The sequence below is a fragment of the Pelecanus crispus genome, chromosome 3 (genome assembly GCF_030463565.1).
Source record: "Pelecanus crispus isolate bPelCri1 chromosome 3, bPelCri1.pri, whole genome shotgun sequence".
NCBI lineage: Eukaryota > Metazoa > Chordata > Aves > Pelecaniformes > Pelecanidae > Pelecanus > Pelecanus crispus.
Genome location: NC_134645.1, coordinates 25527940 through 25555723, shown reverse-complemented (window position 1 = coordinate 25555723; position 27784 = coordinate 25527940). Strand labels below are relative to the sequence as shown.

The window sequence follows — 27784 nt, the reverse complement described above, 5'->3', positions numbered from 1 at the left end:
TACCTAGTTCTAGACTTTTACAATTTTATTCTGTAAACCCATGTTGACTGTTTTCCATGGAGTAATCTTTAGGCATGTATCTCCTAGTTCTGCCTTTTATTATTACCATTTTACAGTGATAGGATTTTGTTAAACAGATTGTGGTTATATTAAATGTACAGTTAATACAGCAGGAAAGATTAAAAGGACAACTTAATTTGCTCACAATTTGCGTTGTTTTGTTTTAGGTTGATATCAGCTGGTCAGTGAATGGCATGCCACAAAGTACTATTAAACAGCCCCTGGGGTATATTCCAATCATGGTGAAGTCGAAGTTGTGCAACCTCTATAATCTTTCTCCACAAGAGCTCATACAGCACCACGAGGAGGAAGAGGTAACGGGGATGTTGTGGGCCAGGAAAATCTGCTTTTCACGCGAGCAGCATCTCGGGCCAGCTTTTCTTTACAGAACTTGAGCATTTATATTTTATTTCAAGTTTGACTTGTTATTTTCTCTGAATGTACCCTATTTATAGTAGTTCCGTACAGCATGTTGAAAAGTTTGCAGTCACAATTGTCTTTGAATACAGGTATCTGTTTGGTACTGATTACCTACAGTTCCAGTATACAACTTCTCAACTGCTAACTGGCAACTGAGGCTGTGTAGCTGTGAGTGGGCATCTGTGGAGGCAAAGATTTGGAGAACAGGCATTGAAAGAGGAGTTTTCATTCTCAGTTGTCTTCTGCAGCTATTTCCTCATCTCCCCAGTAGCATGTCAGCTGTGAGGAATTGAATACAGAATTATTTGGTGCCGTATTTTGCGCTCACAAAAAAGCGTGAGCAAACTGTGAAAGAAAATCTACAATGGTGTACTGTTGCTGCCCCCCTAGTATGCCGCTTGGACCTTCATTTGTAATATTACTCGCTACTGAAACACTTTTTGTCCAATGGCATACCATTTGGGGAGCTATAAATTTATCAGTGTTAAGCTTGTATGTGATCAGAAAGAAGTTTTCTGCACTGAAGATCCCTCTGGTTTATAAACTCAAAATGAGAACTTCAGGGTATTTGTTAAAAAAATAGTTAATGTCAGTTCTTCAAAGCCGTTCAGTTGACCACACAGGTTTCTGGGTTTGGTTTTTTTTTTTTTTTTTGTTCCTTTAAATTGTGGAACACGCATCCCTTTCCTTGCGCTGTGTGCTACATTTAGGCTTAATAGTCACTGGCAAGGAGTGCAGCCTTTCCCAGTGCAGTGCTGAAATAATGTCTTGCTATCTGTTTCATAGTTAAAACATTAAATGTTTGTTAACATGTAATACAGGCATTTTTGTCTTTTACTTAAAATGCTGGGTTATGAGTTTCTAAGCACATTAAAAGGATTTTTCTTCTTCTTCTAGGAAATGGGAGGCTACTTTATAATTAATGGCTTAGAAAAAGTTATTAGGATGCTGATTATGCCCAGGAGAAATTTTCCTCTTGCAATGACAAGACACAAATGGAAAAACAGAGGCCCTGGTTTCACAGAGTACGGTAAGCTGAACAGTTTCCTACAGCATCCTGCTAGTAACTACTTGAAGACAAACAGGAGTGACCACCTATAGGTGTTTTTTGGTAGTTTGTTTTGGTGTAGCTCTTGTATAATGTTTGTATTTTTTGCTACATATAAAAATAAAGGGTCAGCACTACCATAATGGTACAAGGATGAGGCAGGTGCTGGCCTTGTGGGAGCTGTCTGAGCCGCCCATGCTGAGCAAGGAGATTGTATTCCAGGCCTTGCAGTACGTGTAACTTTTTGTTATGTGGAAGGTGTAACTAAAACCCTACCTTCAGTAGAAGTCAGTGTAAACTGCTGAACTTGTTTAATTGAATTTGTTTATCCATACTTTGAGGTGACATTTAATTTATGTGAAGCAGATTAACTAGATCTTGGCTGTCCCATACCTTTGTCATGTATACTCAGTAAAACAAGTTTAAAACTTAATTAAACCAGAAAAGTTACAGTTTTCAACTCAGATGTTACCAGCTGCTGATTTGACTGGACCGTGGTGCTTAAGCACACGCTGTAATTCCACATTAAATAATTTTGAGGCAGTGCTAGTTTAAACAGTCCCATTTGTTTTATTTTTCTTTGTCCTGCAGTGGATAGCATGGGACAGGACCAGGAAGCACTGCTTCGGTGGTACCACCCAAATACAGAGATGTGAAAACTTGACCCAGAGTGCCATTAGGAAGAGTACTTGTGTGTTGCTGTATCTTACAACCCAAGGTTACAGACAGAATAGTTGAGGCTCGGGGCTTTCCTTTTCTTAAAAACTGTATGCATCTTCTAAGCCCCTCAGCAAGTGTGCTGGCTGTCCTAAGACCTTGTACACTAAGAACTGAATTGAGCCGGTGTATTTATTTGAAATGGGAGACTGATGCTGAAGCTAGTGATCTGCCTCGTGTTCTCAGCCATGAAGTACCAAAGTTTCTCCCGTGAATTGTCTCACACTTGCTCGGACGCGTCACAGCAATGCAGTCAGTTGGTTTTGTACAGCTCACGTTGGTCTTTGCTTGTGTTAATTTTTGCAGGAGTAGTGATGCACTGTGTTAAGGATGAGCACACTGCAATAAATATGAACCTTCACTACTTGGAAAATGGTTGTGTCATGGTGAATTTCATTTTTCAGAAAGAGCTGTTCTTCCTTCCCTTGGGATTTGCTCTGAAGGTAAACAACTAACGCTCATGCTTTCAGTGTTGAATAAATATAGAAGGAAATTTTGCTAAGCATTTTTATTTAAGTAATGGGAAGCTAATTCTATGTTAAGTATTTTCAGGCATCCTTCCTATACTGGCTGAAGAACTATGGTCTAAACGGCGCCTATGCCTGTAACGTAACACTTGGCTGTAGCAGAGGAATTGTGTGCAGGGTTGAGAGAGGAGCAGAAAGTTATCCAAGGGTTTCATGGCTTTTTGCTAATGAATGGTCTGGATGAATAGCCCTTGCAGGGTGTAAGAGTTTGCCACCTAATGTGAAAGATCTCGGGAATCTTTTTAAAACAGAATGACAGCTGAGTGTTCATGAGTGAACACCATTAATCATTAAAGTCAGCTTGTTTCATCCAAAAGTAAACCAGTGAACTGGCTACTTTTTTAAGGAGAAAAATAAAATGCTCTTTCTGATTAGAACTGGAAGCAATGAAGATCTGGAAGTATCTATCTGAGCACATTTGATGGATGTAAACTGTTCTTTGGATAGCAGGCAAAAGTTTTACTTGAGCCAAGACTTTTTAAATTCTCCTCTAAAAGCATGCTTTCGCAGAGCCAGACGAGTTCAGCTGTGTATTTCACCTACAGCAGCTAGGTGTTAGAGCAAATCAGAAGCTTGTGGCACTGCATGATGGAAGCATCATGTAAATCAGTCTCAGCAAAATTGTATCTTCAGCCTGCTGTATTCACATTGCTGTTGCACAATGCATTTCACTTTTTCTTCAATGCTTTTCTTCAACTTTTTTTTAAACAAAAGTAGTTACCAAAAGTAGCTGATTACCTGTTGGTTTAATACGCAGAGGAGTTGTACTGACTTTCTGGTAGCTCGTGAGATCTCAGGATAAGCAGGCCGTGTTGTCTGAAGTTCGAATTCTTCCATAAGTAGTCACTCTATGGGTTTGCATCCCGCCCCCCCACCCCCACCCCGCATCAGTTGAGCTCAGTTCTGTGCTGGTTTCCTATGGCCCGTCCAGGTCCCACTGCAGCCCCACTGCACTCCTGTTCTGGCTGTAATTCTGGTTTCTTGTTGCTGTGTAATCATCCCAGTGCTCTCCTCTGTTGGACAAGAGGGAGCACGTGCTCTGGCTGCTTCCAAATCGTATATATCATGATTACCAAGCAGCAGAACTGAGTTTACATTGCCCCCTTTCATAAAGCAATCTGCTTTAGTGTCTTTTTCATGCAGCCTTCAATTTTTCCTGAACTTTTTGAAGCCTACTTAAATGTGATGAACAAATAGTTTACTTAAAGATGAGGCACATCTGTCAATAAATACCGAAGTTATTGGTGGACAACATACTTGTTTAACCCCGAGGTAAAGAAACAACTAGGAAACCATTATAACGCCAAGAGCTAAGAACGCTGGATTTAAGTATGAGCTTTAGTATATGAAGTGCTGAAACTAAAGTGAATTTGTTCTAATAGCCTTCATCAAAAGGCTAAATTGCCTTTTCGTTTGCATGAGAATAAGTAGCAGCCTGAGACGATGGTGGATTAAATTCATGTTTCTAAGTAAGCTCATTCTGCAAAGATACTAGTAAATCTTACCTAAACAAGAGAAGCCTGTTAATTTAGAGGGTGCAAGTTTGGTAAAAATCCAAGGGTCTCATTGGACTGGGGGTACTTGTGGTCATCGTCAGGGTATGAATATCCCCTGTGTTATTTTCTAAGCACCTCAACCCCACAGTATTTTTCAGTTTGCATGGTAGAAGGGTATTTCCAGAGGACTGAAAACCTAAATCAGTGGGGTGCCCTAGTTCTTTTGCTGTATTTTATGAACAGATATTGCTATGACTTTGTTTTTCTGATTGATACACGTCTGTCTTTCAGGCATTAGTCAATTTCCCAGACTACCAGATTTTTGAAGAGTTGGTCAAAGAAAAGGAAGGTGACACCTTTTATGTGAATTGCATTACTGAGATGATGAGGATGGTAGCGGATGCAGGCTGTTTTACACAGCAAAACGTCCTTGAATACCTGGGAAAGAGCTTCAGGATAAAACTTAACCTTCCTGAGTGGTACAGCAATGAACAGGCTGCAGATTTCATTTTGAAGTATGTATGTATGCATGTAGGAGTGTGTGATTCAGTGTAATTGTATTGAAATTAAAGGCAGATAGGAGAGTACTGTGCCATATTACATCACACTTTGTTGTGGTTTTCACATTTATAAAATGATAGCCAGTGGCCAGTTTTTGGTGGGACTCCAGGATATTATGATAATCTGTATTTGTGGTGTTCACAAATATGCATTTTAATGGATTGACACAGGTATCCCCAAAATGGTTTCAGGAGAGGGTATCAGTTATTTAGATGTGATTTTCTGATGTATTTGATGAAAAATATTAATATTAAAGATTAAGGAAGAGAAGGTTAAAGCTAGATCCGTGACTGCTTGAGGCTCTATTTGTTGAACAGAAATATTGCAATTTGTGGTGCTTTCAGTTTCACACAGTCATTGGCAACTACAGTGAGAATTACGTTTATCTTTTAAAATGGTAGAAATTAGACACTTTAAAATCTTGCTTCTTCCATGGAATAACTTAGAAAGGAATGGAAGAGCTGGCTTTGAGACTGTCAGTGTGACAGGCATTCTACTAAATGATTTCTCTTTCTGGTAAAGTAGGGGTTTACTCTTCCAGAGGTTTTTTTAGCACATGAAAAGGATCATTTGGGATGCACAAGTCCCTGAGTACTTGTAAATAGGGGGTGGTCAGGTGGCTGGAAACGCACAGGCAGCCTGCAGGTGCCTCAGAGGGGTGCTTAAAAGTCTATAGACCAGCTGGAAGCACGGAACTTTGTACTGAGAAATGTGAGTGGATAATTTCAAGAAAGTTGGAATTGCTCTGGTTTTTTTACTTCTAAATATTCTGGTGGGTGTTATTTGTTGGGTGGTTGGTTTTTTTTTTTTTATTCTCTCTGATATGTTCTGTACACCTTATTTGCCTCAGCTGAGGAGATAGAAGAGGAGGAACAGTGAAAACATTAATTGGGATGTACCCTGCATGTAAGAGTGCTAGAACTGTAACTTACCTGGACAGAACCTGCCTTTTTTCTTGCTTTGCAGTGAAGTTGTGAAGGCTTCAGTAGAGGGCAATGTAGAGCAGTAGTGAAACGCTCAGACTTGAGTGCTGATGGAAGACTATTACACTTGTGTCTTGGAGAGCAAGTGATCTCAAGTGTCTTGGAAAGCAGTCAGTCAGCTTTAGTGGGAATTAAGTGTGGCTTTCCCTTTTGCTTGTGCTAGAGTGTTGTTCAACCCACAATTTTCCACACATGGGTTGAGAGTATAGATTTGGACTTTCTGTGGCAGGACACTAATAGCATTAACAAATATGTTTCATGGTTTGCTGCTAGTTTCCAGCTCAGATTTGGGGTGGGGTGCATGTATGTGGACATGTGCATGTATATGATTGGTGTCATAGCTACTATAACATAACATGCAAACCTCATCTGTTGGCTGGTCCTGACTCAAATATGTGTTTACATAAACTGTATACTTACAAGGACATCTAACATGGGAGTGTGTAAAATCAATCTTTCACAAGGTTCACCTTCATCTAATCAGCCAGGTATATCCTTAACAAAACTAGTCCGTTGAAAAGACAAGTTGGTCATTTTTCAGCTGGGTTTTTTTAGTATTGTTATTATTTCTTGGAATTTTCCTATAATACTAAGGGCAACTGGAAAAGCTTGTGCATTGTTAGGCTTTTTAGCCAAAAGAAATTGGTTTGCAATTATTTAGGAGAAACTTGAAGAACGGTTAGCATGAAGAGATGGTGTTAGTTGTCCTCCTCCTTTCTCGTCTTCCAGCAAGTGTATCTGCATACACCTGACAAACAGAACTGAAAAGTTCTACCTGCTCTGTATGATGACGCGGAAGCTGTATGCTTTTGCCAAAGGGGAGTGCATGGAAGATAATCCAGACAGTCTGATGAATCAAGAAGTGCTTACCCCAGGGCAGCTTTTCCTTATGTTCTTAAAGGTAAGATCTTAAGGGATTTAAGCCTGTGAATGTAATGGTTATCCAGTCCAGACCCTGCAGTGACCATGGGGACAGGAGAAGTGCAGGGGCCAGTCTGAAGAGTGGGGAGTCTGGATATGCTCTGAAGGCAGAGAGCGAGCTGGATGTACTGTAACCAGGCAGTGTAGCTGAGGAAGGCTTGGCTGTCTCAGTATAGAGTACTAAATGTGCTGAAGAAAAAAGAAAAGCCTGTACAAAACCTGGAATAAAGAGCTTCATAGCCTTCCAGAGCAAATGAAAGTGCCCCATTCAGGGTGGGAGTCTGAGGAAGGAGGAATACCGATCCTTCTGGTGTTTGAAGAGGGTTTTGAAACAGCGTACTTCTGTTGCATCAATTGATACGGGAGTGGTAAAGATCTGCCTTGTTGTGGTGTCACTGCTGTTTCACGTGGCAAATGTGCAAGAAAATAAGTGCCCCCCCATCTTCCAAAAATCATGATTCGTGATGTTCTCATCGTTCTCCCACCTTTAAATTCCTTTACGGATCAGGAAGTTGATAGCATGCTTCTGACTTACACTGTTAATTTATTACTGGTGATGTAAAAATGCGGTTTCCTGATTACTTCAATTCAATATGAATTCAGTTTATTTCTAGGCATTCCTCATTTTAGGATGCCAGGAGGAAAGTGTTCCTGTTCAGAAGCTTGGCTATCCCATGAAAATCATTGTGGAATAGTAGTTCCCATCCCCAAGTAAAGATACTTCCCCAAGTTATTAGATAACTCTTTCTCAACCTTTCTTTTCCATTTTAGCCAAAATTTTCTTTAGCATTGTTCTGCTGAAAGACTACTAAAACTACTCTACTACGTGAGTGGTTTCAGTGAGTTTAGAAATAAAATAAAATAAAAAGTGAGTTCTGTGAAGCATTTTAGTGCTATATGGAACTGCCACCAGGAACAAGAAAAGGTTGCTTTCCTGCCTGGCCCTGTCAGATCAGCAGAGGAGCGAGTTATTAGTCCCTTTTTTGAATGCAAAATGCTAAATAGACTAGAGCATACAGTAGACGCACTGTATACGGTGGATTTTTACTAAGAGTTCAAAGCATTGTTGGGTATCTTATGTCCTTTTCCCTGTTTTTATATAGTATCTAAGATCACAGCAGTGATAAAATTACAGTTAAAATGAAAATCCAATCCACTCAGATTGTCCCAGCAACGTTTAAATACTGCGTGTCCATGGCCTTCAAGTTTTACTTCGTAATGTGGTTTTACTTCGTCACTGTATTTAGCAGGCTAATCAGTGGAGTTACTCTTGTGGTCAGATTATAGGTACAATTTCTGCTTTGGGTTTTGTTTGTTCTTTATGAAATTCTGTTACTGTACTTCATTTGCCAGACTCATCACTGGTCTGAGTGGAAGTGATTACTAAGCTGTTGAATGGGTGTTTTCCTTGCAGGTCTGTGTTGGTGTGATACCGTCAGCGTTTTGATAAAATGAAGTCAGTGTGGGAAATATGGCTGGAAAACTGTCAGTTCACTAAAAGTTGTCCATACTGCTGATTTCAGAGGATTTCTGTAGCACATGCAACTGATGTGAAGTTCTAATTTGAGCCTTTATTTTCCTCTTTTAAACTTAAATCTCTCACTTTTAAAACCGTAGGAGAGGCTTGAAAGCTGGTTGCAATCTGTTAAGTTCGTTTTGGAGAAAAGAACAGAAAAGGCAGATATCAGCATAAATGCAGACAGCTTGGTGAAGGCATTCAGCTTGACAACAGACTTCACCAAGCCATTTGAATATCTTCTTGCAACTGGTAACCTGCGATCTAAAACCGGTAAATCTTCAGGCTTAAGAGGCCTTTTTTTTCCAGCTAAACAGAATGAGGAACAACATAAAACTGAGGTCTTAAGTGAAAACAGCTGCTTGTATGCAGACATTGTACACTGTAACTGAATTAATGAAAGTGGTTTGAGGAAAGGGATGGTTGAGGAAAAGGCCAAGATTTCTCCTCAAGCATAGACTTCATGCATGGTATAAAACAGGTTAGTTATTAAAGCAAAGCCTCTACCCAGATAGACAGTTGAAACAAATTTAGTGTTGTCCAAAACAGCAACCATATTTTGCTTTGTTTTCCCAAAGATTATTTCTTCTTAAAAAGGTGCAGCGTAAGACAGAGAAGGGGCATTTGTTTATCGGGACTGCCCCATTGATCATGTGAGCTTAAATGGAGAGAAAGTGCTTCGCTAATGTATATTTCAAATTTACCTGGTACTTCCCTGAAGTGTCTGGTGTGATGATGATGTAATGGAATGCCCACTAGAAAATGAAATGAGATTAGAAGGCCACAGAATTTCAGTTAAAAGTACCAGCTGCTAATCCCCAAGTCGCTTTGCTGGAAATTACTTTGATGTGTTTCTAAAAGGAGTTGGATTTTAAGCAATAGCTTGGAATTTAAAGTCTCTAAGCCTCTTACAGGTCAGTGAGTTGCCTGTGCACAAGCAACAAACAGTGCATGTGCCTTCTGTTGTTGGGATCCTGTGTGAGCATCTTTAGGGCTTGTCAGTGAAAAAGAAGAAACTGCCTTGTAACATCATACTTTATTTGTTAAAGCTGGATGATGTCCTGACAGAAATCTCAATTTTGTTCCCAAGGCCTGGGCATGTTACAGGACAGTGGTCTGTGCGTGGTGGGAGACAAGCTGAATTTCATTCGCTACCTTTCCCACTTCCGCTGCATACACAGAGGAGCAGCATTTTCCCAGATGAGAACTACAACTGTCCGCAAGCTGCTGCCCGAATCCTGGGGGTTCCTGTGCCCTGTGGACACCCCAGATGGAGAACCCTGTGGTCTGATGAACCACATGACAGCTGTGTGTGAAATAGTGACGGAGATGGTGCCTGTGACAGATATTCCACCTTTGTTATGTTCCCTAGGTATGTTTTACTGGCTTGATCATTTACTGAAGCAGCCTCCCTTTTTACCTTTCTGCCCTGCAAACCCATATCTGGGAAAGGTTCTCCAGATACCGTCACTGTACACTGTTAACTTGAGAAGGTGAAATCAAGTTAAACCTGTACTTACTGTGCTTCTGCTTAGCAGTAAGTAGCACGTTGCTTATACAGGCACGTCAACCTTTTGGAGAGTGTAAATTTCAATATAAACGTCTCTTAGCTGTGTGCTGTAGAGTGAAGATGTTCACTTAAGCGCAAGGAATTGCACCGTACAAGCTCTTAAGAAATTGGACCAAGCAGTGACTTTCTAATGCTGCTGGTGACTTGAATTAAACTGCAGCACACTTGTGATTACCACAATAATGGGAATCCTTATTTCAATCAGAAAAATGGGGAGGGGAATGGCATTCTTAGTTGTGCATGGTTTATATTTTCATTTAAGTAATCTACAGGTTTGCCCTGTAGGTCTGAGTTTTTTGATGTCTCGGAAAGCTTTTTGGTGTAGATTGAGGCTTCCTGCAGAAATAACTTCCGTGTTTTGTTTGCTTTTTTGGCTGTTCCTTCTACCAACCCCCTCTTCTCACAGGTGTCACCCCCATTGATGCAACTCCAAGCAAGCCTTACAAGGAGTGTTACAGAGTTGTGTTGGATGGCTCTGTGGTGGGCTGGGTAGAGCGGGAGCTGGCTCCTGAGATTGCAGAAACCCTCCGCCGTTTCAAGGTTGTCTTGTTTAAAGTATTTCTTAGCTAAACATACTCAGTATGCAGTGGTCAAAAATAGGCACGTTTGGAACTTTTTTTAAACTTCCACTTACCTTTTTTTTTTTTTTTTTTTTTTTTAAAATCTGACCCAATAAGTTTATCTTTGGCTGTATGTTAGTATTGGCTTCTCTGGTTTTCTTGTTTATATCCGTATGTTTGGTCTGTTGGTTTATGAAGTCATAATTTTTAGAAGACTTTTTTTCTTGAAAAAGATAAGATAGACATATTCGGTCCTTTTCTTGGTGCAGATTTTTCTAGAAGTATTTTTTAAATCTTTTCTCCACCGTTTTATATTAGTAGCTACACCTGTGGTTGACACTTTCATTGTGTAGCCTGTTGGGTGCAGCTTAACTAAACCAGTGTTGGTTTGTGTTTCTAAATTGGTATTTCTTTGCACAAACAGATAACACAAGAGAAGAGATTTCCTGCACGGGCAGAAGTGGTCCTTATCCAAATGACAGGAAAACCCAGTCTGTATCCTGGGTTGTTCATTTTTACTACCCCTTGCCGGATGGTGCGGCCTGTCAGAAACTTGTTCTATGGAAGGAATGAATGGATTGGTACTCTGGAACAGGTGGGTTTTGCGTATTTCCTTTATAAAGCTCTGACTATTACAGAGGTACCTGGCATCAAAAACAATGTCTTGGAAAACATTTGTGAAAGGAGCTGAGGATGGGACATAGGAAGCTTGTGCTGAAGAGCTAGAATAGGTGGCAAAAGCGTTTTCTCACCTCCTGCTAATTGGTAAATGTCTTAGATGGATTGTAAGGATCTTTTTGAGATACTGATGTCTGCTCTCAGTATTAACGTAGTGAAGTTTTGAGGCGAAGGGTTGCTGCCTTGTGTGTACTGTCTTATCTTGTGTTACATCATGTTCTCAAAATTACCCATGGGCAGCCAAGCAATTGCCAGGGAACTTGCCCACTTGGAACAATTAAAATGGGAGATGGGAAGGAGGACATGTTGCTGCAGTTCTGTATTTCCAGACTTGCTTTCCTTGCAGTTGGTCTGTGATTGTGATAGGTAGTTTAACAGCTGTCTGATATTTTTCTTGCTTGCTAATACACTAAGGTGCAGACAATGACCACAGCTAAAATTCAAATGGATAAAAAGACATCGGAGGCAGCTTTGTTTTCCTTCCTTCCCTTTAAAAGAAGGAAGCAAATGAGCGTTGTCTGATTTGATGCTTGCAGGTCTTCATGAACGTGGCCTCACTGGAGTCAGAGGTGGTGCCTGGAATGACCACTCACCAGGAGCTCTTCCCTCACAGCATTCTGAGCGTGGTGGCCAACCTCATCCCCTTCTCCGACCACAACCAAAGTCCACGAAACATGTACCAGTGCCAGATGGGTAAGTGCTGTACTACCTAATGCTGCAAGTCCCTGGGCAAGGGAGAGGAAAAAAACAAATCTCTTGCATGTCTGTTCCAGTGTGTCTTCCTGCATTCCCAAGTAACAGCTCTTCCCAGCTGTTGTTTCAACATTGAGGTTGATTAACAGCTGGTTTTTTTCAAGGCAAAGTAAATGAAGTCAAGCTTATCATCCTGGCTGCCTTCCAGCGAGCAGTTCTAGATTGTTGCACTCATAGAATCATAGAATCCTTTAGGTTGGAAAAGACCTTTAAGATGATCAAGTCCAACTGCAGTGATCTTACCAAACCTACAACCTTCAAAACCTGAAGACCAACTTATGCAAAACACATTCCAGAAATTACAATCGGCGCAGAGGAGCATACATATCTATCTTGTTCTGTCCTTGCTGAAACGTCTGGGTGATCTGTCATCTCAGTGACTAGTAGCAGGCAAGCCTCTGTCATCGGGCTTAGCTCAGATGCAGCTCCTAGGAAAATGGCTATTTCAGAAAGTCGTGCCTTGTTTTTTTGGGAAAGTGTTTCAAGAAAGTGTTTTTAATACTCTGCAATGGTAAGACTAAGCATGGTAATCTCCAAGTTCTAGCGCCACAAACTGCCTTCCCCCCCAAAAAAAGTGTGGCACTTCTTTCTGAATGCACGTTGCCTTCCTTAAGCCTTTAGTTAAAGTTTTGGGTTTTAGTTAATTTGATGATGTTGATCATATAGACAAGCGAAGGGCACTGCACCAGCTGTTTGGTGGTGTTAGTGTCTGACAACTGTGCTGCCAACAGTCCTCTCATCCCCACAACTGACAGAGGTTAACCTGCTTCTGACGGGTAGCTGCAGCAGATGCTCTGCAGCAGTTAGCGTGAGGTTTCCTTGCCACCTGGTTTCAGCGAGCGACTGCTGTCTTGACGCCGCAGCTGTTGAGAGGACACTTGGCTAGGCATCTGTTGCAAGAGAGTAATACAGTGCTGTGACAACAGGACGAGGTTTTTTTCTGACAACTGTTTGACGAAGACTTAAATTGATTTATTTGTTGTCTGAAAGAAGTTGGGATAGGGTATGTAGTGGGGTTTCAATCAGCTGATGTGCAAGTGATGTGCAAGAAGCTTATTTTTAAAAAAAGGAAAAAGCAGGCTAGGAGAAAGGGTATGGGTAGGGACTTCAAGAGAGCAGGCCTCATTACTTCGATAGCATTGCTACATACTACATTTCTGACAATATTATCAGAAAGATGTCCTTAAAACACTACCACTTTTTCTTACTTTTCTGAAAGTACCGATGTGACTATGTTCAAAACTTGTTTTCCTTGCCAATATATTTATACTGCAGAAGCAAATGCTTTTTGGCCTGTAAATATGTCAGATGTAACTGACTATGGGAAACTCTTGGGAGAGGAAAAGAAAAAACCACACACACACCCCCCCCACTCCCACCACCACCCCACACGCACACACTCTGAAAAAAAAAACCCAAACCAACCAAGCAAAACAAAAAAACACCACACCAACCTTATTGGAGATTTTGAAATTGCAGAAAAGACACAAAATTACAAGTAGCCCTTATGAAATGCTGTGAAAGGAATTGAGTGTTGTGGTTCATAGAAACTTTTATAGCTGGACTTAGGGCAATTGTTAAATTCCAGGGGTTTTAAGATTGATAATCCCTATAAATTGTAAGTATTTCCAGCTTTCTTCTTAACAAGATACATGGAGGATGAAACATAGATTAACTTTGAATTTGATCCTGAATAAATCCAACTTTCTGTCTTCATAGGAAAGCAAACCATGGGGTTTCCGGTTTATAACTACAAGGACCGCTCAGATAACAAGCTGTACCACCTTCACACTCCCCAGAGCCCTCTGGTGCGCCCCAGCATGTATGACTATTACGGTATGGACAGCTATCCGGTCGGCACCAATGCAATTGTGGCTGTCATCTCCTACAGCGGCTATGACATGGAAGACGCAATGGTAAGCCACCAGAAGGAGAAATCCTGCTGTCCTGTAAAGGAATTTGATGTGAGGGACTGGGAAGAAGGGTGGTATCTAGCTGAGAAGAGCCCGTTTTCTGTCTCTGCTAGTCCACAGACTCTGTTAGGGCAGATACAGGAGCACAGTGGTTAAGCGTTGTCACCGCAGGTAATGCTGGAGGTACTGAGAGTACAGCGGAGCTCCTCGTGCAAGGCAGTGGGCTTCCAGCATTGAAAAATACTGGGGTTACAGGAGTTCTGGGCCTTTTGGAACAGTGACTTGCTGGGAGGCTTTTGTTTAGGAAGGCAATGTTATTTTTAAGCATCGGATCAAAATGGAGAAGCTTTCTTTGTTGAAGTTGTTAGCAAGTCTTTATCGGGCCTTTGTTTCTTCTTTTTAGATTGTGAACAAATCTTCCTGGCAGAGAGGGTTTGCCTATGGAAGCGTTATCAAGATGGAGAGCATTGACCTTTCCCTTAAAGCCAGCAGGGCAGGCGACAATTTAGTATTTGGCGTCAGGCCTGGTGATCCGAACGTTATGGAGAAGCTGGATGCCGACGGACTGCCTTTTGTTGGCTCTATTCTACAGCCTGGGGACCCCTTCTACAGCTTCATGAACCTCAACACAGGGGAGACCTTCACTGTATACTATCCGTAAGTACAGCTTGTCCCTCCTGGCTCCACACACACAGTTGGCCCTGATGAGCTGCAGTATCTTTTTTTTTCTCCAAGTGTTCCCTCTTCTCACGTGATAGTGTCCATGTCTTGACAGAGAGAGGATGAAGTTCATGTTGTAGGTGACTCCCGTGCATGTATCGCGGCTTTCCTCTAAGCCAGTGTATGCTGCAGAGCCTGATTTATCCCAGCAGGAGAATCTGAGGCTAGTAAAAAGAAAGAGCTTGCAGAAATGTTATGCTTTCTCCCAAGGACTGTTCCTCTGCCCACCCCTCACAGTAGTTTTCTGTAGCTATTTGTTAATTGACTCACAGAAGGCATTGTGTCTAAAAAACCCAAAGAAACACCAAGCAGAAAAACAAAACAAAGTGCCTGGCCCTACAGACTTGCCACAAAAACTTGTAGGCAAAGTTTTTACAGGATTAGGGATTCAAAGAGCATTTTTACTAACACTGCACCTTCTAAAGTGCTAGAATATTAAAATGTGTCAGCTACACCTCTCCCCCTGGAATATTGCAGGGATAAGTTTTGTAAGATTTTTGAACTTCAGTTGAAAGAGAGAAGCCTTCTGAGGCTTTCATTAAAACCCTCTTAATTCTTTCAGGAAAGGGAAGCAAAAACATTGACAAAACCTGATGTATTTAAATGCATCCTGCACTCCCACTTGTCCGTACAATTGTACATACTTGTCTGTGCCTTACCTGTGTCTCTCTACAGCATTGCTAGAGTGAGGATAATGCTGTGTAGTTACTCACAGTGTGAAGGCAAATTAGTTTGAGAAGCACTTGGGTAACTGGCATTACTGGCAAAGCTATTGTTTATTACTCTGTAACAGACGGTGCCTTAGCTGCACTGGGGACACTGCTGTGGACTCGTAGAATTAGTCATCCTGGCCATAGAGCAGGGCTAAGAGATGTGGTGTGTGGTAGTGGGGATCTGTAAGTTCAGCCTTGTCCTTGCACTTGTGGAGCCCTCTTTGGCTCTCCCACCCCATGCTCCTGCTCTCCAGCTCTCTCATGCCAGCCCGGCTTTAGTTCAGGTTCCTTATCCAGAGAGCCATTTTACCTCTGTACCATTCAGCTTTTGCTCATTCTTGGTCCAAATCAGGTAAACATTTAGGTTCCTAGAGAGAGATGAGATTCCCAGCTCTCAGTGTTGGCTCCTGTCCCCAGTTTGCCCCAGAGACCCAGGGCCCTTAAGAGGGAGTTCTCCCTACTGTCCTAAGTGCTGCATATGCTGCTAGATCTTATGCGTGGTTTGGAAAAGAGGGTGGACAGAGGCTTGGATTTCAAAAGTTTGAACAAGCTTGGAAGAGGCTTATGAAGTACAGGGGTTTTGGGGGTTTGAGGGTGTGGGGGTTTTTTGTGATGGTTGCATTTGGACATGGCAAAATAATAGCTTTGAAACAGAAGCTAACCTTAGGTACAGGCATTCTGCAAACACTGTTCGCTCAGGCTTCAAAGGAGAAGAAAAGTAGCCTTAACACGGGACAAAAATGTATTCCGTAGCTGTCATCTCCAAAACGAGTGGAGAGTTTGGGCTGAAAGCTCTGTAACAACAGCTAAGCCTGTAGCAGGCACCTAGCACATGGAACAGCAGGCTGAGGGTTCATCTGGAGAAGCAGCACACCCCTTAAAGAGGCACTCGTTGGCAAATCTCTCTCAGCTCACACATGGTGCCTTTCCTGTCTGCTCTGAATTTTCCTCTCTGTGTTGCACTGAACCCGGTTCTTTATTTTGGTATCCCATCAAGATGGTGTGAATTTACTGGGGGTAGAGCATGGGACTGCTGCCTTAAAACAAAACAAATGGCACTGGGATGCAGTTTCTCAGATAAAGTGCGATACAGATGAACCAGGTTTAAATGATCTTTATTTTAAATCATGGGTGGCACATTACCCACTCACCTGAAAGTTGTAGTTGTGCTTCTAGTATTAGAAAAAGCAAACGAATGGCACTTGTGTGATGCCGTTCTATTGCTTCCTTGCCCTAACTCTTACACAGTCTAATTTCCCTCGCTACTGAATAGTACTTTTCAAGAACAGTGTTGTTTCCCAGCTGTCCCAAGGCATTTTATGAGACTTACAAAGTGGTTTGGTTTTTTTTTTTCCTTCATTTCCCTTTCCTAGCTAAAAACCATTAGCACACCTGACACTTTTGCTGTGATTGTTTTTCCACCTGCACAGGAATAAGGAAGTCGGCATTGTAGACAACATCAGGTTATGCGGTAACGACCGTGGCACTGGGAAATTCAAGAAGGCTTGCATCACTGTGAGGGTTCCCCGAAATCCAACAGTTGGAGACAAATTCGCCAGCCGTCACGGACAGAAAGGTATCCTGAGCCAGCTCTGGCCGGTTGAGGATATGCCATACACGGAGAATGGGATGGTTCCAGACATCCTCTTCAACCCTCACGGCTTTCCCTCCCGTATGACCATTGGGATGTTAATCGAGAGCATGGCGGGGAAGGCAGCGGCACTGCACGGCGTCTCCTATGACGCCACTCCCTTCACCTTCACGGAGAAGAACTCCGCTCTGAAGTACTTCGGTGAGACTTTAGTTAGCGCAGGTTATAACTTCTTTGGGACGGAAAAGATGTACAGTGGCCTCAGCGGCCTGGAGCTGGAGGCGGAGATCTTTGTGGGAGTGGTGTACTATCAGCGCCTGCGCCACATGGTCTCGGACAAGTTCCAGGTGAGGACAACAGGGCCCCGAGATGCTGTCACCAACCAGCCCATCAAGGGGAGGAACGTGGAAGGTGGGATTCGCTTCGGCGAGATGGAGCGTGATGCTTTGCTGGCTCACGGCACGTCTTTCTTGCTGCAAGACCGCCTGTTCAACTGCTCCGATGGCTCCATAGCCTATGTCTGCATGAGCTGTGGCAGCATGACATCTCCTGTGCTGGAGAAACCGCCACACTCCTCTTCTGTGACAAGCAGCAGGAAGTACTCCTGCTCTGTCTGCAGCAAGGTGGACAAGATCGAGGTCATCCCTGTGCCCCAAGTCTTCCGTTATTTTGTGGCGGAGCTGGCAGCCATGAACATAAAAACAAAGCTCAATGTGGAGTAGCTCTGTCCTCAGGCACAGCGATGCTGCTGCTGGGAGGCAGGGAGCACGTGTCAGTCCTGCCTGCGCCTGCTGCAGGTTTCAAGCGTTAAGTCAGTTCTCAGGTTCTTCAAACGTTTGCAAGATTAATTTGATGTTTGTATTGAGAAGGGGGCGGTCGCCAAGCTGTATGGCGAGGAAACGCGGCTCTGTTGAAGTTCATTTGCACTTCCTAAAGGATCACTAGCTATTGAGTTGTGGTGTATGGAAATCAAGCAATATCGTTGCTCCCACCGGGCTGCTGGGTTGAGAACAGTTGGGGGTTCTTCGTTCTCTGAGCGCTGGCTGCAGCTGCAAAGATGAAGAGGCCATAAAGCAGCATGAAGTGAATGCTGGAAATGATGGGGAAAAAAAAGAGGTATTTTGGTTTTGGAAGAAAAATCCTTGCACGAGCGTACGCCTTAATGATGGGTACGTGTTAAAGTAATTGGACATGGTTTGTTTTGCTTTATTTCGATACATGTGCCTTGAAACTCACAAAGAAGGCACAAGGTTCTACCGCACGAAGCCGCAGCCTTGACCGCAAGAGACCAAGGTGGCCAAGCCAGGCCTGTTCTGGGAGCATTTGGTGTCACTGAGCCCAGCACCTGCCTTGGTGCAGCACCGCAGTGGGGCTGGGGTTTTTTTTTTTGTGTGTGTGTTTGTCTCCGGCTGAAGCAGCAGCGAGCAGGGCTTTGCAGCCTGGCCTCGACCCTGGATCTTGGCCCTTGTGCGGCGCTGTGAGGTGCGGATGCAGCGGGATGGGAGCTCGCCGCGGGACGGGCGGTCGCCGTGTCCCCCTCAACGTGCACAAGCCCGGTCCCCTGCAGCAGCAGCCGCCGGCCTCCCCTCACCGCCCTCCCCCGGCTGCTGCTGGGGAAGCCGGGCTGGGGCCGAGCTCTGCCCCGGGCAGCAGCCTTACGCTTGTTGTTAAAGAGTTCTTTTGTACGTTTGTACATCACCTGTCTCCGGAGCCGTGCTGGGGCCGGGGGGGCTCCCCGGGGCGGGGCGGGCCGGGGCTCAGGGCCCGGCGGGGCCGGGGCGCCTCTCCCAGGGCTTGGTGGGCGGCGGCAGGCGGGAGGCGGTGGGGCTGTCCCCCGTGGGCGAGGCGCGGGGTCGCCGCACGCCCGGCGGTTCTCGCCCGCTCCGCACCAGCCGCAGCACCTCGGCGAAGGAGGCGGCGGGGGGCGGCGGCGGCGGGGCCGGGGCCGGGGCCCGCTCCATGGGGCGGCCGCGGCGGGGCGGGGCGGGAGGGACGGGCCGTACCACCGGTGCGGGGGGAGCGGGCGGGCGGTACCATTGCAGGGCAGGGGCGGTCCCGCTGCTGCTGGAGGGGGAGGCGGGCAGTGCCGCTGCGGGGGCCGCGCTGGTGGCAGGCCCGTCCCCGGGGCCGCCCCGCCGCGACGCCAGGTGATGGGCGACGGTTGGGGGCTGAGCCCTCGGCAGCCCCGGGTGCTGCGGCTGCCATGGAGGTGCCCTGGGTGCTGCTGGCCGCTGCTCTGCTCCCGTTCCTGCCCCGTGAGTACCCCCGGGAGGGACGAGGCCGGGGACAGCCCCGGGGGGCCAGCTGCCGTCTGGCCTGGGTGCGAAGGCCGAGCGTGGTGGGTGGGATGCGCGGGGGGGGGGACGCTGCCCCTAACCCTTGTCGCCCACAGCTGGTGGGGGTGCCGGGCCGCTGCCCACCCTGGCCCCGCCGCTGAGCATGGTGGTGGCCGGGCAGCTCCGGCAGCTGGTGGTCTGCGTGGTCAGCGACCTGGGCCCCGGCTCCGGTCACGCCGTCTGGATCTCTAGCGGGAACGGCAGCGCCCTGCAGTCCTTCACCTACGGGGCCTCCCAGGAGGATGGCGGCACCGTCTGCACCGTCTCCCTCCTCCCTGATGATCCTCCCGCCGAGGGGGATCTCACCTGCCACGTAGGGCCCAACAGGACCTCCCCGGCCCACAGCTCCAGCTCCATCCTCACCACGGGTATGGCCCCACTGCCGGCCCCTCTGCCCGTCTTGCCCACTGCTGCCCAGCCCGGTGCCCCCCGAGGATGGGGGCTGGTGGGGGCTCCGGGGTCGGCAGGGAGCAGCTGCGGGGCCCCACGGGCCAACGTTGCTGCCCCAAACCGGCGGGCGCAGGAAGGGGTTTGCGGCTGGCTGCCGCACACCTGGTGCCGGGTTGCTGCTGCCTCCCCACCTGCTCTCTCATCCCACAGGCGATGAGGAGGTGGCAGAGCCGTGTCCCGGCAGCACGGCCGGTGAGTCTCCAGGCCCTGCCATGGTGGGAATGTCAGTTGCCAGGGAGGAAACCCTGCTGGGCTCCTGGCAGGGACCTGGCTGGGGCCGTGTCGTGGTCGGAGTGGGTCCCTGCAGCGTTGTGGGGCTGGGGAAGAGGGGATGAAGCTCCATCTCAGTGGGGAGGATGGGGAAGGTGGGTCAGAGCCAGCCTGCTCTCAGGGCAGCGTGAGGGTGACGCAAGGTGTCTCAGGGACATGTGGGGGTGACAAAAGCCCATGATGGGCCCTGGGGAGCCTGCTGGGCCTGAAGTCTTGGGGACACCCCCCCCGACCTGGCCCCACTGCAGTGCCAGAGGGGCCATGGGGACAGCGGGGTGCCTGTGGCAGGTGTCACCCTGTCCCCTCTGTTGCAGTGTCACCGGCCTGCGCCTCGGCAGCCCTGCTTGTGGCCATCCGGGTGGTGCTGCTGAAGGTTGCGCTCTCCGACGCCCTCCTCACCTCCATCCTCCTCGCCCAGAGGTGAGGGCCTGGACAGAGGCCCACCCCCGAGGGGTAAGTCCCCCTGGTTTGGCCTGAGAGCATGGAAGGTGCCTGAAATATTCTGGAGGGTGGAGAGGAGACCCCTGAATACGGGAGGGAGGGAGAGACCCAGTGTTGTTTGGGGGATACGGGGGGAGGGGGAACCCCCATGTGGGTGGGGAAGAGGGAGAGACCACCACGGTTTTGTGGGTGGCAGGGTCCCTGAATTGTCCAGGGGCGGGGAGGGGGCCCCAAATTGCCTGAGGGGTTAGGGGCAGGGCCCCAGATTTCCAGAGGCAGGGAGGGGTCCCAGAGGTCTGCGGGGGAGGTGGGAGCCGGGGAGGGGACCCGGGGGGGGGGGGGGGGCAGTGCCACACACACCCGCGCACCCCCCCGACCGGGGCCATGTGCGCGGCCGCCGCCCCCCACGTGGGGGCTCAGCGGGACGCCCCGGGCGCGATTCTACGGCGGCCGAGCAGGCCTTCGAGCGCTCGGGTTGGCTGGCGGCGGGCGGGCGGGGATTGGCCAGGCGGGCCACGCGCGCCGCGGGGATTGGTCTGCGCCGCCTGGTTGCTATGGTTACCCGGCGGGTGGGCGGGGCGCTCCCGGAAGCGCGGCCCCGGAAGCGGAGCCATGGCGGCGGCGGCAGCGCTGCTGCTGCTGGCGGCGGCGCTGGCGGGAGGCGACGACTCGGACTGGGTGCGGCTGCCCAGCAAGTGCGAGGGTAAGCGGGGCCGGGGGCGGGCCGTAGGGGCCCCGCCGGAGCGCCTGGGCCCGGCTCGCCGGGCGAGGCTGCGGTGATCGGCTGCCGCCCGCTGGCTGCTGGGGCCGGGGGGTTACTGGTGCGGAGGCTGCGCCCCTGCGGGCTGCCCCTCTGCCCGCCTCCGGCCTGCCCCCGCAGCCCCGTAGGCGCAGGAGAGGGGCGAGCACAGGGGCACTTTGCAGTGCCTGGGTGGGAGCAAGTACCCACCAACATCCCTGCAGCGGAGCGGAGCCTCCCGCCGTGTGTTCCTGCTGGCGGCTGTCTTCTATCCTTCCCTAGATGAGAGGTTTAGGGGTGTCCTGGCAGTCACTGCTGTTTCCAGTAGCCACTGATCGCCTGGTGGTTTGTAGCTGGGGCTGATCGTCTCTGCTGGTCACAGTTCGGCCTCAGTGATGCTTCCTCCCTGAGCAGCCCCTGGACTGACAAGCAATCGAAGGCTTCACAGGCAATCCAGGGCAGGCCATGACAGACCTTTGCCATCTGCCGTGGTTTCCTCTGTCTTTGCTGTGCAGGGACGTGTGGAGCTTGACAGCAAAGCGAAAAGGAAGAGATTAAATCCTGGTGCTCTTTGCAAAGCTTTCCCTGCTGGGGAAGCAGCTCTGGAGACGCTGATGTCCAAGCTGTGCTGTGGCACCTGCATAACCTCAAAGAAGAAGCATAGCGAGCACTGACCACATGCTGCTCCTCTTCCTGCCCAGGCTTGGAACCTGTGTCAGCGCGCAGCGATAGCCGCAGGCAGCATCTGGATAATTGGACCCAGCAGTGAGTGCTCCTGACACGCGTGGGGACGCTGTAGCAGGTGTGGTGCGGAGGGGGACATCCTCAAGGCCCGAGTCCAGAGGGGCTGCAGGAAGGAGCACTCGTCTCACCTGAGAAATGGCTGCGGTCACTTCCAGGCTCTGGTGGCAGCAGAGTAAGGGAAGTGCAGGAGGTGTGCCCAGGGCTTCTTGGCATGTGCACGGCAGCCCTGGAGAAGCCATCTCACTCTTCGTGCCTGTGGCATGTCTCCGCTCACATCATTGCCTGGGAGAAGAGGCAGTGGCTTGTCGCTGTTGGACTGCTTCTGCTGGGGCTTGGCCCTTCTCCCAGAGCGGGGCTTGAAGAAGAGGTGGCTCCCAGCAAACAAGAGCCCACAGCACAGGGCAAAGCTTTCTCCAGCCTCCCAGGATCCTGGCTTCAGGGGAGGAAGGGCCACACCGTGCCTGGCTTCCATCCCTTCACATTTCCACTTGTAAACCCCCGAGATGTTTCTCTTCTGCTCTCTGTTTTTATAGTTCTGTCGGACTTTTTGTTACAGAAGAAATAAAGCTTTTGGGTTTTTTTTGTTTGTTTTATAAAAGAAAACATGCGCTGTGTTACAAAGCTGTTGGTGCTGTGGTCTGCTGCCAGCAGTGCCCCGTGCGGTGTTGCTGGAGCTGACAGCCCCTCGTGCAGTGACACAGTCTATAGCCAGCATCTTGTCCCACCACCTGGCCTGCTGAGCCCTGCTCGGTCCCCAACACAGCCCCCCATGTCCCCAGGGCGCTGGGGGAACTGTTATTCGGTGGGATGTGCTGGTGTCATGAGGAAGAGCTGTGACCCACGCTGGGGCTTGCGTTGTGAAAAGACCCCGTCCTCTTCCGGGAGGAAGGGAGCGGTTTGTGGCGCAGAGGCAGAGGCTTCAGTGGCTGCGAAGTGGAGCTGTCAGGAAATCTGCAGGCAGAGCTGGTGCCGCCTGCCTTCCCAGCTGTGCTGTAGCAGCTGGCTGTGTGGATGTGCTTACACCGAAGCATTGATGTGGGCATTCCTGCTTCAAGACATCTCCAGTGGAATCAGTTGAGCTGTTCCTGGTTATTTCTTTGAATGGCCGAGGCATCTGTTCTCCGCTCACAGCGGCTCTAGTGTGCCGGACTCCTGGCACTGGTTGCTGCTGCTGTCTCCTCCACAGGTGCTGTGAGCGGCAAAACCCCCTAATCCACCTGTGCATTCTTTCCTGCAGTGTGCAAGTACGTGGCGGTGGAGCTGAAATCCGCTTTTGAGGAAACCGGCAAGACCAAGGAGGTGATTGACACCAAGTATGGCTTCCTGGATGGGAAGGGCTCTGCCGTCAAGTACACGCAGTCGTAAGTGAGAGCGGGACAGGCAGTCTCCTGCTGCCGGTGCTGCCCGTGGTCTGCAGAGCCGGGGCTTCGGGAGCCTGCAGGCAGGCTGCGCGGCGCACAGCTCCTCTGAGGAAACTAAAGTGCGCCAGGGCTGCTGGGGTGGGCAGGGCAGGGCCGGCGGGGGGTGCCCCTTCTGCCTGGGGGAGCTGCAGAGCGCTCCCCTGTCGCACTGGCTGGGCTGAGGCTCACCCTGTGCCCTGGCTGTTTTTGGGGGACAGTGCCGAGCCTGAGCCCTCCCTCCTCTCCATGCAGGGACATCCGGTTAATCGAGGTGACGGAGAACATCTGCAAGCGGCTGTTGGATTACAACCTGCACAAGGAGAGGAGCGGCAGTAACAGATTTGCAAAGGTGAGGGCTGTCCTCCAGTCACCTGCTCTCAAGTGTCCTTCACCCACCCCTGCCCTGCTGGGGCGCAGAAATGGGGTTTGTTTTTCCCATCCTCTGGAACCCCTGCCAGCGCCCAGCATGCGAGGCCGTGCTGCCCCCCAAGTCAGGTGTGGGGTGCTGTCCTTGGGGGGTGGGCAGGCCCTCGCCTGCACAGAGGGAGCCAGGGGCTGTCTTACCTGGCCCGTGTCTTCCTGTTGGTTTTGGGAGTGGGTTTGCAGAGGGGGTCTCGCTGCCACTTGAACTCTCTCCTGGTAACACTGATGCCCCGGGGAACCTGATTTTGGCTGGTTTGCACGTACCTGCGTCCCTGGGCAGGGTCTTGCAGCCGGCGCTGGGAGGGGAGAGCGGGAGCCCGGCGGGAGGAGCACCGCTTCACCAGGCAGCACTGCTCCCCCAGGGCATGTCGGAGACATTCGAGACCCTGCACAACCTGGTGCACAAGGGCGTCAAGGTGGTGATGGACATCCCCTACGAGCTGTGGAATGAGACCTCCGCTGAGGTGGCTGACCTCAAAAAGCAGGTACCCGGCCCAGTGGGATTGGCCCTCGGTGGTCTGGGGTGGGGGTGCGCTGCTGGGAACGGGGGCGTCGGCAGGACCCGCTGCCGCGGTCCTGCCCCGGCGGTGCGCGGCTGGAGCTAGGCTCTCCTCTCCGCGCTAGTGCGACGTGCTGGTGGAGGAGTACGAAGACGTGATCGAGGACTGGTACAGGCACCACCAGACCGAGGATCTCTCCCAGTTTCTCTGCGCCGACCACGTGCTAAAAGGGAAGGACACAAGTAAGTCCTGGCTGCTGCCAGGGGCAGCGCAGGCATGCTAGGGAGGGCAGGGGAGCCCCGCCGGCGCACGGGGAGCCCCGCTTCTCCCTCAGGGCCGCCTCTGCCCCTCTCCTCCCCAGGCTGCCTGGCAGAGAAGTGGACTGGCAAGAAGGGTGACTTGGCAAGCGTGGGGGAGAAGCAGAGCAAGAAAAAGAGCGGGAAGAAGAAGAAGAAGGGCCGGAAGGATGAGGGGGAGGGAGATGCCAGCCTCCTGGCCGCCGGGGAGGCCCTGGAGGAGAGCGGGGTCCAGGAGGAGGCTCCGCTCACCCACAGCCCAGCCGACGAGCTGTAGGCGCGCAGCCCCAGCCCCCGGGGCCGCCCGCTCCGGGGTCCCGCCCGCCGCGTCCTGCGGGAACCAAAGGAAAAGGGACTTGCGGCGGGAGCGACCCCGGGGAGGCCGCGGCGCCCGGCCCACGCTTGCCCGCCCGGGTGCGACCCTGCGAGCAGCGGGGAGCGGCACGGAGCCGCCCCCCCACCCCGCCCCGCTGGGGCTCCAGCCACGGGAGGCCGCGGGTGCTGCCCCGGCGCCGGCTCCTCGTCCTGCCCGCGCCCTGCCGGGACTGTAAATAAAGACGTTTTCCCCAGAACCGCCGCCGCTACCGGCCCTGCTTCACCCGCGGTGCTGGGGCCGGGGCAGCTCCGGCTGCGGGCGGGGGCTCCGCTGCTGCCGCCCGGCCCGGGCGGGGAGGCCTTGGCCCCGCCCCCTCGGCCCGGCCCCGCCCCCTCGGCCCGGCCCCGCCCCCCAGCCAAAGGTCGGTCAGGGGGGCGTGGCGGCAGGGGGCGGGGATTGGCGGGTCCGCAGGGGGCGGAGGCGGCGGGGATTGGCGGGGCGGGGCGGCCGGCGGCGGCGGGGATTGGCGGGGCGGCGGGGGCGGGGGTCGGAGGCGGGGCCGCGGGGGCGGCGCGCCGGGGCAGCAGCGGGGCCGGGGCCGGGGCCGAGGCCGGGGCCGGGGCCGGGGCCGGGGCGGCGGGATGGTGGACAGCGTGTACCGGACGCGGTCGCTGGGGGTGGCGGCGGAGGGGCTGCCGGACCAGTACGCGGACGGGCGGGCGGCCCGCGTGTGGCAGCTGTACATCGGGGACACGCGGAGCCGCACGGCCGAGTACCGCAGCTGGCTCCTGGCGCTGCTCCGCCAGCACCGCTGCCGCTCCGTCCTCGACGTGGCCTGCGGCACCGGGTGAGGCACCGCGCCCCGCGCCCGCCCGCCTCCCAGGTTCCCCCACCACCACCACCACCCCCGGGGGTACCCTGGGCCCCGCTGCCCCCGGCCGTCCCCAGCGCCCCCCACCCCCCCGGGCCCCCTCAGCTGCCCCCCGGCCCCGCTGACAGCCGTGTCCCCAGGGTGGACTCCATCATGCTGCTCGAGGAGGGCTTCCAGGTGACCAGCGTCGACGCCAGCGACAAGATGCTCAAGTACGCGCTGAAGGAGCGCTGGGAGCGGCGCAAGGAGGAGCCCTTCGACCGATGGGGTGCGGGGGCCGCGGGGGGCCGGGAGGGGCGTGCGGACACCAACAGCCCACCCGGCGCTGGGGGCCTCTGCCCTGAGCCCCTCCTGTGGGGCACCAGGCCCCTCATGTGCTGTCCCCGGCCCCTCGCGTGGGTGCTGCTGCTGGCCAGGTGGCCTTGCTGCAGGGACGGGCAGGGACCTGCCGGCACCGGCTGCTCGGCTCTGCTCGGCAAGCCCAGGCCATGGCCCTCACCTGCCTGCTGGCCGCGGGCCGGATCCAGCACCCACAGGGGCCAAGGAAGGGCTGGGCGATGCTGGGGTGGAGGTCTCGCGTGCGGGGAGGCTGTTGGGTAGGTGGGCTGTCCACACCCTCATCCGCTCCCCTGCGCTGCAGTCATCGAGGAGGCCAACTGGCTCACACTGGAGAAGGACCTGGAGAAGCCAGGAGATGGATTTGATGCAGTCATCTGCCTGGGCAACTCCTTCGCGCACCTGCCCGACTTCAAAGGTGAGTTGAGGAGTGGGGGGGTGGGGTGGGGTGTATCTATGCACAGCCTCTCCCAGCAGGCTGAGAACGTGCCCTAACTCATGCCATAAGTTGGGCAGTGGATTACGCCCGGTGGAGTTGCTGTGTCATGGCGTGTCTCCAGGGAGGCTGAGAACGTGCCCCAGTTCATGGCATGAGCGGGGCCATTGGGTCCCATGGTGGTGGAGGAGCTGTGTGCATCTCGGGCACATCTCTGGCAAGGCTGGAGACACACCCAGACTTGTGCCACAAGCAGGCTGGTGGGTTCCCCACGCGGCATGCTCTGCCCCGGTGAGGCTGAGAACGTGCCTGAGCTCATACCATGGGTGGGGCTGTGGGTTCTCCAAGCTGAGACTGGGGCAGGGGGCAGGTGTGTGTATGGGTGAGATGGGGCCCCATGGGCTGTGCCATGGGGTGCTGCCAGTGCCTGGGGACGCCACGGTTTCCTCCCCAGGGGATCAGAGTGACCACAAGCTGGCCCTGAGGAACATCGCCAGCATGGTGCGGCCTGGAGGTGTCCTGGTCATCGACCACCGCAACTACGATCACATTCTGGCCACGGGCTGCGCCCCGCCTGGCAAGAACATCTACTACAAGGTGGGTGGCTGGCAGACCCTGCCCCATCCCACTCCCGTCTACCCCAGCCCCCTGGCCCCGATGGGGCTGGACGGGACAGGGAGCAGGGCTGTGCCCAGGCTGGGGGCCACTGCATCCCTGCAGGACACAGACGTCCTCCTGCGGTCCCCAGAGTGACTTGACCAAGGACATCACCACCTCGGTGCTGCTGGTAAACAACAAGGCGCACATGGTGACCCTGGACTACACGGTGCAGGTCCCCCCCACCGAGGTGGGGGCAGCCCCAGAGCTGAGGTGAGAGGGGCTGTGGGGGTGGCTCCCGGCTCGGGGGGGTGGGTGGCTGGCACTGTGCCCAGCTGTCCCTCCCCCCCGCCTCACCATCGTTGCCTCCTTGCAGCAAGTTTCGGCTCTCCTACTACCCGCACCGGCTGGAGGCCTTCACAGCCCTGCTGAAAGGTGCCTTCCATGGGAAGTGCCAGCACAGCGTCCTGGGAGACTTCCAGCCCTACACGCCAGGGCAGGCCCACGTCCCCTGCTACTTCATCCATGTCATGAAGAAGACATCCTGAGGGGGCCACGGAGATGAGACTGTGGTGGCTGAGAGCTGCGAGCAGCTCTGGGGACAAGCAGGGGGCTGGGGACATCGCTGAGAGCCGCCTGGGAGCCCTCTCCCATTAATTAAGAGTGCTCATGAGAGCTACCGGAGCCCGTGGTCCGTGTGTCCGTGTATCCGCGTATGGGCAAGGTACGGGGCAAGGGCGATGGCTGCAGCCGCCTCGGGACTTGCAGGGATGGAAGGGCCCAGCCTGGGGGGAGCGTGGGGTGGGTGTAGGCACAGCCTCACCCCCAAGCCCCCGGCTGCAGGTGCCAGTCATGCCTGTGGTGTGGGGTTTGGCGCTCCCA

The 27784-nt window shown here is 51.5% G+C and overlaps 3 protein-coding genes across 4 annotated transcripts; all 3 read left to right on the top strand.

The window, feature by feature from the left end:
• The first annotated feature begins 284 nt into the window (after positions 1–284).
• Positions 285–18055, top strand: POLR1B (RNA polymerase I subunit B). Its single transcript, XM_009486103.2, has 13 exons — positions 285–374; positions 1378–1510; positions 2552–2688; positions 4560–4783; positions 6542–6713; positions 8351–8522; positions 9340–9621; positions 10226–10359; positions 10804–10974; positions 11594–11750; positions 13530–13726; positions 14127–14380; positions 16587–18055. The coding sequence occupies exons 1-13, from the start codon at positions 300–302 to the stop codon at positions 17467–17469; spliced, it is 2991 nt and encodes a 996-aa protein (XP_009484378.2). The 5' UTR covers positions 285–299; the 3' UTR covers positions 17470–18055.
• Positions 18056–18950: 895 nt separating this feature from the next.
• Positions 18951–24623, top strand: CNPY3 (canopy FGF signaling regulator 3). The gene is made up of 7 exons (XM_075707017.1): positions 18951–19002; positions 19140–19451; positions 22965–23088; positions 23380–23476; positions 23913–24035; positions 24175–24292; positions 24412–24623. The coding sequence occupies exons 1-7, from the start codon at positions 18951–18953 to the stop codon at positions 24621–24623; spliced, it is 1038 nt and encodes a 345-aa protein (XP_075563132.1).
• Positions 24624–25303: 680 nt separating this feature from the next.
• Positions 25304–27586, top strand: GNMT (glycine N-methyltransferase). 2 transcript variants are annotated; one of them, XM_075707018.1, is made up of 6 exons: positions 25304–25509; positions 25674–25801; positions 26174–26287; positions 26760–26902; positions 27054–27175; positions 27279–27586. In XM_075707018.1, the coding sequence occupies exons 1-6, from the start codon at positions 25304–25306 to the stop codon at positions 27448–27450; spliced, it is 885 nt and encodes a 294-aa protein (XP_075563133.1). In that variant the 3' UTR covers positions 27451–27586. The 2 variants fall into 2 exon arrangements, with proteins under 2 accessions (XP_075563133.1, XP_075563134.1); XM_075707019.1 differs by having other exon boundaries at positions 26174–26291; positions 26803–26902.
• The last annotated feature ends 198 nt before the right edge of the window (positions 27587–27784 follow it).

Coding starts and splice junctions, on each gene's coding strand:
- POLR1B (XM_009486103.2), top strand. CDS start 300: ATGGTGAAGTCGAAGTTGTGCAACCTCTATAATCTTTCTCCACAAGAG. Junction 10,360..10,803: donor AAACCCTCCGCCGTTTCAAG/GTTGTCTTGTTT, acceptor TTGCACAAACAG/ATAACACAAGAGAAGAGATT. Junction 14,381..16,586: donor ACCTTCACTGTATACTATCC/GTAAGTACAGCT, acceptor CCACCTGCACAG/GAATAAGGAAGTCGGCATTG.
- CNPY3 (XM_075707017.1), top strand. CDS start 18,951: ATGGAGGTGCCCTGGGTGCTGCTGGCCGCTGCTCTGCTCCCGTTCCTG. Junction 19,003..19,139: donor TCTGCTCCCGTTCCTGCCCC/GTGAGTACCCCC, acceptor TGTCGCCCACAG/CTGGTGGGGGTGCCGGGCCG. Junction 24,293..24,411: donor GCTAAAAGGGAAGGACACAA/GTAAGTCCTGGC, acceptor TCTCCTCCCCAG/GCTGCCTGGCAGAGAAGTGG.
- GNMT (XM_075707018.1), top strand. CDS start 25,304: ATGGTGGACAGCGTGTACCGGACGCGGTCGCTGGGGGTGGCGGCGGAG. Junction 25,802..26,173: donor GGAGCCCTTCGACCGATGGG/GTGCGGGGGCCG, acceptor CCTGCGCTGCAG/TCATCGAGGAGGCCAACTGG. Junction 27,176..27,278: donor GGGGCAGCCCCAGAGCTGAG/GTGAGAGGGGCT, acceptor GCCTCCTTGCAG/CAAGTTTCGGCTCTCCTACT.